The sequence below is a fragment of the Squalius cephalus genome (genome assembly GCF_949319135.1).
Source record: "Squalius cephalus genome assembly, chromosome: 24".
Taxonomy (NCBI): Eukaryota; Metazoa; Chordata; class Actinopteri; order Cypriniformes; family Leuciscidae; genus Squalius; species Squalius cephalus.
In genome coordinates this window covers 10,040,895-10,050,871 of record NC_137145.1, presented here as the reverse complement: position 1 = coordinate 10,050,871, position 9,977 = coordinate 10,040,895, and the positions used below count along the sequence as shown (strand labels likewise).

The 9,977-nt window shown below is 41.3% G+C and overlaps 1 protein-coding gene across 1 annotated transcript; it reads right to left on the bottom strand.

Moving 5' to 3' along the window:
* Window positions 1-6,739: 6,739 nt before the first annotated feature.
* LOC307153127 (esterase OVCA2) lies at window positions 6,740-9,254 on the bottom strand. Its single transcript, XM_079862301.1, has 2 exons — window positions 8,879-9,254; window positions 6,740-8,267 (listed from the first exon to the last, which is right to left on the bottom strand). The coding sequence occupies exons 1-2, from the start codon at window positions 9,042-9,044 to the stop codon at window positions 7,750-7,752; spliced, it is 684 nt and encodes a 227-aa protein (XP_079718427.1). The 5' UTR covers window positions 9,045-9,254; the 3' UTR covers window positions 6,740-7,749.
* Between the last annotated feature and the right edge of the window lie 723 nt (window positions 9,255-9,977).

Below are 9,977 nucleotides of genomic sequence, written 5' to 3'. Positions count from 1 at the left end.
ATCCTAGTTACAAAACAAAACCACAGCAACCCCTAAACTCAATTTTCAGAAAACAAAGCATCCTGTCTTGCTCTTTGCTTGTAAATATGCACCATGTGCTTCATAACAGTGACATCATAGCTGTTCTTTAGGTTAAATAATCCATTCCTTGGGAAACTCCCTCCACACTCTCTGTCACTGCTGAGATCTGATTGGTCAGTCCGGCCACACCAGCAAAGCAGGGTCTTCTCAGTGACCTCTTCACCATAACACATTTCCTGGAATTTAACTTCTGCTCTTCTGGGAAACCTCATACGTATCTTTCCGTCTTCTTCAAATATTAAATAAAGTTACATATAATGGTTTTGATTCACTCCAAAGCAACATTTCACCTACAGTATGAATAAACATAGGCATATACATACAAATACATATTCATATACATAAATACATCATATACAGGTATGTATTCATTCTGTAGGCTACATAAACCTTTCTAATATGATTACACTCTTTAGCTTCATTTTACCACAAAACATCTTAGAAATGAGATCATGCGTGACTGTACAGCACAATACATACATGACTCCAACATGTGTGATTAGTAGACACCCAAAATCACCACTTGTCCAAACGCATCACTCCTCAAAATCTCCCATTAAGATGTAGATTTCCAGAAAAATAAAGGTAAAAGTTCAGAGACAGTGTGATATAGTCCATATAGTCAGCTTTCAGGATGAGAGAACGCAAAATATAGTTTAACGGAGCAGGATGAAACTACTGAGTCCTTCTACTCTTATAAAAACACGCTGTAGCTCCGCCTACATTCTCAAAACCACGCCTTCCTCATTCCTCAGATAAAAAAAATAAAAAAATAAAAAAGACCTCCTGTTACTTTTAACACAGGTTGCTGGCATCCCTTTGCCTGCTACTATAGCCCACCAGAGTCAAAATATAGCCCGATGCACCTCTCACACCCTTCTTTTCCAGACATTTCTTACACAACTCTCTCTCTCTCACCCCTGGCCACGACTGTTGCGCAAGTCCAGGATTCCTGAGGCCGGGAGTCACGGAGCTGTTGTAAAACTTACTGGCAAGAGGGAGTTTGTGTTTCTCCTCTTCTCTTGTCTTCCATTTATCAAAACCATGTGTTTGAGTGGAGAAAGAGACACGTGGCACTGAGAAGGAGAGAACAGAAAAAAAGGACGAATTATGTGGGAGGGACTGACAGAAAGAGGGGAAAAACAAATGAAGAGGAAAAATAAAAAAAAGGCTTTAAAATATGATCATTTTGGCGTGGTATTGGTAGAAAGATGTGTTAACAAAATTATATAAATATTTCTATATACTATAACAATTATAAAATAATCATATAAAAATAAATGGAAGAAATTGGAGTTTTTCTTCCATTTCATTTCCCCCCCATCACAACCCTTTAAGGGCTCCGTAAACCTCTTTGTTTTTACATTTTGTTAACTCATTAAAACAAGTTATACAAGAATCAACTAATTTTTAAGTCAGTTTAATGTAATTTAAGTTGACATTACTTAAACATCCAAGTTGATTGTACTTAAAACTTTAAAAAAGCATTTATTTTTACAATGTAGTCTAGGCTAATTGAAATGCTTAAATCTCGAAAAAAGGCTTTAATTTTTTTAGTGTACTGTAGATGCAGTGTGAACTGTTTAAAACAACAAATCAACCTAATGTGTAGCTGTTTTATTGCCGTTTACAAGAATAAGAGAGGGATGGAGACAGGGAGAGTGAGAAAAAAGTAAAGGAAACGCGAGAGATCGGGTCAAGGAAGGTGTGGAGGCGCTCTGGATTCATTGGAAAGAGTGAGAGAGAAAAGAGGAGTGCCTTCCACAAACATCTGGAAATCATCATGAATGCAATCCTGGGCCGCCAAACTTCCTTTAAGCTACATGAGAACACAGAGTTCCCAATCTAATTGCTCGCACAAACACACACACAGACACTGACAGAGGAATCAAAATGATAAACAGCTGCAGGGTGAAACACACACACACACACACACCCACACACACACTGGAAACTGGAGCTACTGCACCTGCCAATTGAATATACTGAAGATTCAAGTTCATCACCCAGAACGGTTCCCTTTTGAAAGGGAACTCGCACTGCGTCGATGACGCTATTGGGGAACGCCCTCCACGTGAACCGATGTCTGAAAAACTATCCAATCACGGCAATCGAATTTGACCGGCGACAGCCTATGACGTCACTACTAGTGCGACCCGGAAGTATAAAAGGGGCGCCTAGAGAACATGTCATCCTCTTTTCGTCTTCAGGGACAGTTTTGTATGATTTTCAATCACCTGAAAATGGTAAGAATTACCATTCTTACATTCTCATCCAGCAGCTCACCCTCACGAGCTTCTGACGGGCGTGAGAGAGAAACGCCTCTCTCAAACTCATCAGCGAGCTCCATCTGGGAACCCCATGATCCGAGACTCCACAGTGCCTCAGCACGAGCGGGACCCGAACCACTGGGCCCAGATGCCTGTCCCTCTTCCCTCGAGAAACCTGAGACACGGATCTACACACTTCTTGAAACGCTTGTTCAAGAAGTGTGTAGATCCGTGTCTCAGGTTTCTGACACCAGATGACACACACGACTTGTGCGTTTACTGTTTGGGCGAAGAGCACGCACGATCAGCTCTTGAGGGATCTGATTGTGCAGAATGTGAGAGTTTTCCGCTTAGAAAACTCCACTCTCGTCTGGCCCTCTTCTCGAGGGAAGAGGGACAGGCATCTGGGCCCAGTGGTTCGGGTCCCGCTCGTGCTGAGGCACTGTGGAGTCTCGGATCATGGGGTTCCCAGATGGAGCTCGCTGATGAGTTTGAGAGAGGCGTTTCTCTCTCACGCCCATCAGAAGCTCGTGAGGGTGAGCTGCTGGATGAGAATGTGTTATCTCTTACATCCTCTGATCCAGCAGCAAGTGCTCTACTGGCACCTAGCCCGAGAGAGCAGGAGAGGGCTGATGAGGGTGAAGAGGAGGTACAACCTGAACCCTCAGTCTTCCTGCCCCGTGTATGATGAGCTGTTGGGTGTTCAGCGAGGCTTCAGCTGCCGTGGGAGCGCGTGAAGGAAGGACCTGTTCATGACAGGTTGGATGAGCGGTTCCTTTCTGACCATAATTCCCCAGCTCCTGTGAGCCTTCCATTCCTTCCTGATCTGCATGCTGAGATCAAGAAGGCATGGAAGAACCCATATTCTGCACGCATCCATCGTCAGCAGCGGGCAAACTACGCTGATGTCGAGGGGATGCGTGAACATGGGTATGTGTCGATGCCCCCAATTGATCTCGCTACTGGAGAGGCATCGGCACTAAAAGCTCCGGCCCTGCCTTCCAAGCCACTCAAGATGACATCTCGCTTGAATGGCAGGGCATATGTGGCAGCAGGTCAGGCTGGGGCTGCCTTACACACGATGTCTGTGTTACACGCATACCAAGCCATCCTGCTGAAGGATTTGGATAAAGGGCAGGGTCTCTCCCCTGACGCAGTGGATGAGCTGCGCCGCACCACAGATCTGGCTCTTCGGGTCACCAGACAAACCGCTGCCTCGATTGGAAGGTCGATGGCAGCGATGGTGGCCGCGGAGAGACATCTGTAGCTGAACCTGGCTGACATCGGGGAGAAAGAAAAGGGTTTTCTCCTCGATGCCCCGGTTTCTTCATTTAAATCATGCATTTCGATGTGATCCGAATCCACACCCAGACAGCCAGGGGGGCCTGGCCCATCCCGGTTCGAGGATCGGAGACAGGGCCAGAGGTTCAGAGTCGCCTCTCGTGCTCCTCCTCCAACAAGAAATAGGTCGCAGAGAAGGTGCGACTCAAGGAAGAAGAGGGATCCGAGGGGGGTGATCCAACACAGGCGCTCCCAACACAGGCGCTCCTCTCTTCTTCCTCTCCCCCCTATTTTCTTTACCCCAGGCGCTTCAGGCCTCAGGCCTGGAACAATGATGATATTTTCCCATTAAATGGAATGCTTCTGAAGGTCCGGAGTCGGGCTTGGAAGTGAGCGTGTCCTTTAGCTTTTGGGTGGTAGGCCTTCGTTCAAAGAATATAATTTAGGCCACAGCTCTATGAGCAGCAGGATGATCTTGGTAGGTCTTTATATAAGGTTGTTATACTTTAGACCAGGGTTCCTCAAACTCGGTCCTGGAGGGCCGCTGTCCTGCAGAGTTTAGCTCAAACACTGATCAAACACACCTGAGCAAGCTAATCAATGTCTTCAGGATCACTAGAAACTCATAGCTAGGTGTGTTTGATCAGGGTTGGAGCTAAACTGTGCAGAACAGCGGCCCTCCAGGACCGAGTTTGAGGAACCCTGCTTTAGACCTCGGTTCCCTGTTTAGAAAGTTTTAAGTGGTATGTTTGAAAGAATAGGAAAATATTAGAATTAGGAATTAGGGCCCTGAAGTTCCCTTTTTTTTATAGGTAGGCTTGTATACCTTTTCATAGGCCTCCTCTTGTGTTAGAGTCGTCAGGTTTATGTAGTAGGGGATGCCAATCTTGGTCACCGAGTGCGGTACAGGTTGGCTTAATCGCATAGAGAAATCTCTAGTGAGGCCATCGTGCATGAGAGCTTCAAACTGATTCTGTTTAGCATGAGATGGCTTCCTCCCATTTTTTTATCCTGAGGCCACCGCTTTGTATATAGCTCCAGATAGACCAACCAAGTGTTGGCCCACATCGGGCCACCTGGATAGCCACTTTGTATTTGTAAAGCAGGTCTCCTCTCACTTCTGAGAGTTGGTTTGAGACTTTAGCTTGGAACTTCAGACATAGGATCTTCAAGTGCCATCCCCACGAGGGCTGCCTTAATATCGTTTATTCGCCCTACACCACTGGGGCTCACTTTAGTTCTCCCTCCCATTTGGCTTGCTTAGTTGGGGACATTTAATATTCAACAATATTATTGATCTGCCTTACTTAGGGTGGACGATGACGCAATTTTCTTCTAGAAACAAACTTTGTTGTATTATTTTCATGTTATTACTGTGAAGCTGCTTTGATACAATCTGTATTGTAAAAAGCGCTATATAAATAAAGGTGACTTGACATTGGGACGAGTTTGAGTACACTCCCTTAGAGCCTGAGCATGCCATGGGCTGACGCTGTTGATAATTGAAGCTGTAGGCCTTTCTATAGGCCTCCTCGATAGTCAGGTAGCGTAAGATTGTACTCCCCTTGTTTAAAGGGTCGATAGCACTCTAGCTGAGTACACTGTCCATTGGCAATGTAAAGTAGGAAAAGCCGGGCCCACAGTATTTCTGTGAGTACACCTATGATATCTGAGGCTAGTTCTGCTAACAAGTATCGCTATCAAGTAGAGGGCCTTCACAGGCCTCCTTGAAGGTGGCTTCACTATTTGTGGATTTTAGCAATATTCATCATGTTGTAGGCTCCCGTTGAGCCTCCCTGATTCTAGCCCAGAGCCTGGTTAAATGTATATATATATATATATATATATACACATACATACACACACACATATATATACAGTATATATATATATATATTATTTTCCTAGCTACTTGAAGGACTCTCATGAGAACTCCCTGTTATATTAGCCCTAGAGCTGGAGGCTAGGGTCCCTTGTTAGAGTGCCCAGCCTCCACAATGTTTCATAGCACTATGTAGATCCAGGATTGAGAAGAGTTACTCCCCTCATTTGCAAGGGTTATAGAGTGCTATGCTGAGTTCTACTCTTCAGGATGCCCGTCTCTATGTTCCGGTTTCATAAGAAACTATTGGTTTTTGTGAGAGACTCTGTTTAGGAAAACAGACAGGTTGTTGGAAAGACTAGGTCAGTAGACTTGATCAGGTCAGCCTCCCTGGTGGCATGTAGACTCAATGTCCCCCTCAAAAAGTGACTGGATGGGACTCCTTTCGGATGCCCTGGCCATATTCCCTTAAAGGAACCCCTTCCATGGAAGCAGTTGGTTTCAAGCCCTTGAGCGGCCTTGGTAGGCTTTTCCGTGTTTGGAGGCCTCTTTGAGGCTTATAGCTTGGGCAGTGACCGTAGGGAATAATGTCACTGACTATGTGAGTGTGACCCGAAGTGGGAGTATGTTCTTGGCATTTCAGGTTGAAACTGCCAGTTCTTACGTTTTGTCGCGAGCCATAAATCACTTGGAGGGTGTTCCCCAATGACGTCGTTGACGCAATGCGAGTTCCCTGTTTTCAGGGAACAGAGGTTACAGTCGTAACCTAGATATTTTCCCACTACCAATAGGACTTTACAGCTCAAATACCACACATTTTTCTATTGAATAATTTATAAAGCACTTTAACAAATAATAACATAAACCTAATAAAATAAACCTAAAGCCTATACTGCATCAAATTTTGTACGAAAATTTCCAAAGACTCTGAATTATCAATATGATCAAAACTTTGCTGAAAAAAACTGTTGAAAACAATGCACTACATATGATTGTTGTTTATTTGTTTTTAGCAAGTAAAAGGCCTTTTAGTATAATTTTAAAAATATCCATATCCAAATATTCAGGTTGTGGTACTGTGCTGTGAAATTTTTTCTGATTTTTTTGTAAAGTAAATGTAAGAATATCTTTTATACTGTTAGTAAAATTTTATAATGAATCCAAACAGGACTGAAGCAACTTAATTATCCATACATCACTTCTTCTTCTTTTAATTTTTTGAAAAATCATATAAAAAATGTATCAAATATAACACATCAGACTTTTGATGAACATTTGTTTGTTTATCTCTCAATCATAATTTTATTGCATTGCATTATGTTTTACTCCCCACAATAAAATCTACAGAGAATTGATCATAAAACTAAGCATTTGAATATCATCTTACTAAAACATTTTATTGGGAGATAAAGTGACAACTGATATTTATATGCATTTATGTAAGTAGTCTACCATAAAGATCTTACTGATTAAAATTACATATAAATATCAGCAACTGCACCAAATGGCACATTTTTGCTCAGGGCTCTGAATAAAACAGGTGTTTTTTCCTCAAGTATGAGCTACACATTTTCCTATATCACACTATGTGTGTGTATGTATATACTTTGTCCATAGATTCTATAAACTGTTCCATTTTTATGACTATTTCATATGTTAGGCTTTACAGGGTTAAATCCCACCCCAGGGAGTTGCAGCATAGACTTCCATTTTACATGCATTTCTGTGCAATATTGTTTATTTTTTACAAACTCCAAATAAAAATACATTATATTAAATATATATTACATCATTTTTTTCCCTGTGGCAAACACCATGCCACAGAGCCTAACTTGATTTGAACCCCAAAATAGCCTTTAAACAGACACTGTCACGGAAATGAAACAGCACTGCATACTTCTGAAATTCTTTATTCAAGTAAGCATTTCCCTGAGAACAGTGTAAAACATTCTATTATTAACCTTTCAATTTCCAAAATAACTATTTTCTCTGGCTTATGCGTAACTTGATTATGCCTTTAGTATAAGTACATTATGTTTTATACTTGTCTGATGTTTAGTTTTTCTCTCCTTTTTTCTTTTATAATTGTAGTTACAATTCTAAATTGTGCATTTCTTAATGCTTTCTATTTTAGAGTGATGTGTCATTTTAAGTGCAGCACTCATGTTGCTTTTCAGGGTATATAAATAAACCTGACCTTGAGCAAGGCTTTTTTATAATGTAGCTATAATTCACTTAGTACATTTTATGTAGACCTGATTTATTCCAGGAACCCTCACATATTCTGTAATCTTCTCACTGAAACTTCTTAAGGAAGTCTTGGTATGTCTGCCTGTGTGAGGATTTCGCCGGAACAAAATGTCCACCAGGATGAAGGAGGATTTGAGCTCCATCAAACGCTGGCAGCAGATCTCGGCTCATCTCCTCAGGAATTACACGGTCATCCTGTCCAAACACATGCAGAGAGGGGATTGTTAGCACCGGTCCTTTGTAGAACCGCTGATGCTGGGAACAGGCACTGCGGAATCCTGCGACCACGATGGCAAAGCGGAAATTGAAATCAGGCTGTACTTTCTGTTCTTGCAGGGCACACAGCATGGCCACCAGGGCGGCACCTTGACTAAAGCCCAGGATGCCATCGAAAGGGCCGAGATCCTTCACTGCAGTTTTCACAGCCTCTATACTCTCTTCCAGACCCAGGCTGCTCTCACACTCCTGCTTAGCATTAAAACCTCGTGCCTGGACATCAGAGAACCACCAGCCCCTCTGGTCTTCTTCACCACTGCTGGCCATCTTCTCTGGCTCCTGATTGGCTGTTTGCAGAAGTAAGATAAGGTAGAAAGATTCCACAACGACACTTACGTAGGAAATAGATCAGTTTTTGCATAAACCATTCAGAATGTCAGGATTCTATGATGAATAGAAAGCTCAAAAGAACAGCATTTATTTGAAATAGAAATCGCTTTGTAACATTGTTAATTAAATCATCTTTGCTGAATAAAAATGTTTACGGTGTAACGTGTTAATAAAAAAAAAACTTTCTTAACTCAAACTTTTGATTGGAAATGTGTCAAAGTTTCCACAAAAATATTAAGCAGCGCAACTGTTTTATAATAGCTTAAGGTATGTTTCTTGAGCACCAAATCAGCATATTAGAATGATTTCTGAAGGATCATGTGACACTGAAGACTGGAGATGCTGAAAATTCAGCTTTGCCATCACAGGAATAAATTACAGTTTAAGAAATAAAATAGAAAACAGTTATTTTAACTTGCAATAATAGCCTATTTCACAACTGTTTTACTGTATTTTTTATCAAATAAACGCAGCCTTAGTGAGCATGACTTCTTTCAAAAATATTAATTATTCCAAACGTTTAACCGGTAGTGTAATGCTAGGCAGATATTATCAGTTTTATACTCACTTTCGTTTTGAATAGCAGGAACTTGGTGTGGTGCACTAACATACACCAGCTCCACTTGTTTCTTTAATAGTTTCCGTAAAGCCCCTGTCTTCTCTCTAAAGGAGTTTGCATTCTGTCGATAACCATGAATACAGAGAATTCGGAGAGGAACCGCAGATTTAGACATTATTAATAATCTGTCAAAGCTTTTTGGAATTTTCTAGCTATTCTCCAAACTCGAAACAATGCACTGCTGCTAAAGTACACACACCCAAACAAACAAACAGGGACAAGCTGACTTATAAGCTAGTCAGAAGCTCACTACTGAGTTATATTGTTGTAAAATAACATCAGAAAGTCTTCACATGTTTCCCTATTCTGCGACTGATTCATGGTCGTGTGGAAACATAACGAATCAAGAGTTCCGCTTAGAGAAAATATTATCCGCAACTTGTTTACAAAAGTCCCAGATTACAAGTTAGCACTAAAACTATTTCATAAAATGCGTTTTTATGTTTTTTCTTCAAGTGTGCTTTCCATAAATTGTACATTATTGTTTTCCACAAACAGAAACATAGTTCCGAATTTAAACACCAGGGGGCAAGCGTTCCCTAAAGAATGTGTAGGGTGTTCTAAGTAGTAGTGGATCATAGATACGTTAGCCTCTCATATGCAAATTGAAAAGGATTGCAACGAATGGAAATGTTTTACTCATTTAATTTAATTCTCAATAAATAGCCTACAGGCTTAACAAAGGCTATAGTTCTATTTGCACTGAAAGAGAACACCGAAAGGTCTAATAGAAGTCCACTGACAACAGACATAGCCTACTGTCAAAAGCAGTTTCCCCCCCTCAACAGAATAGTGACAAAATAAGTGCATGTTTTTAAATCTAAATTTATGTCCAAAGAGGAAAGTTTCACTGCAGTTAAATAGAGAGAATGCAAAGAAAAAAACATATGCTGCATGAATGCAAATGATAGATAATTTCTGAAAAATTAAAACAATGAAAGAGACAAAACATCATTTCTATGCATTTTTGCAATTATGCATAGTGATTTAGGGATTCAGTGTCTCCCATATTTCCAACTGTTTGTATAAGAAGAAAAATCATGCCTCC

What these genes read in the sequence shown, in the direction of transcription:
- LOC307153127 (XM_079862301.1), bottom strand. Translation starts at nt 9,044, where the DNA reads ATGTCTAAATCTGCGGTTCCTCTCCGAATTCTCTGTATTCATGGTTAT. An exon ending in TCCTGCTATTCAAAACGAAA is followed by an intron (nt 8,268 to 8,878) that starts GTGAGTATAAAA and finishes TTCTGCAAACAG; the next exon opens with CCAATCAGGAGCCAGAGAAG.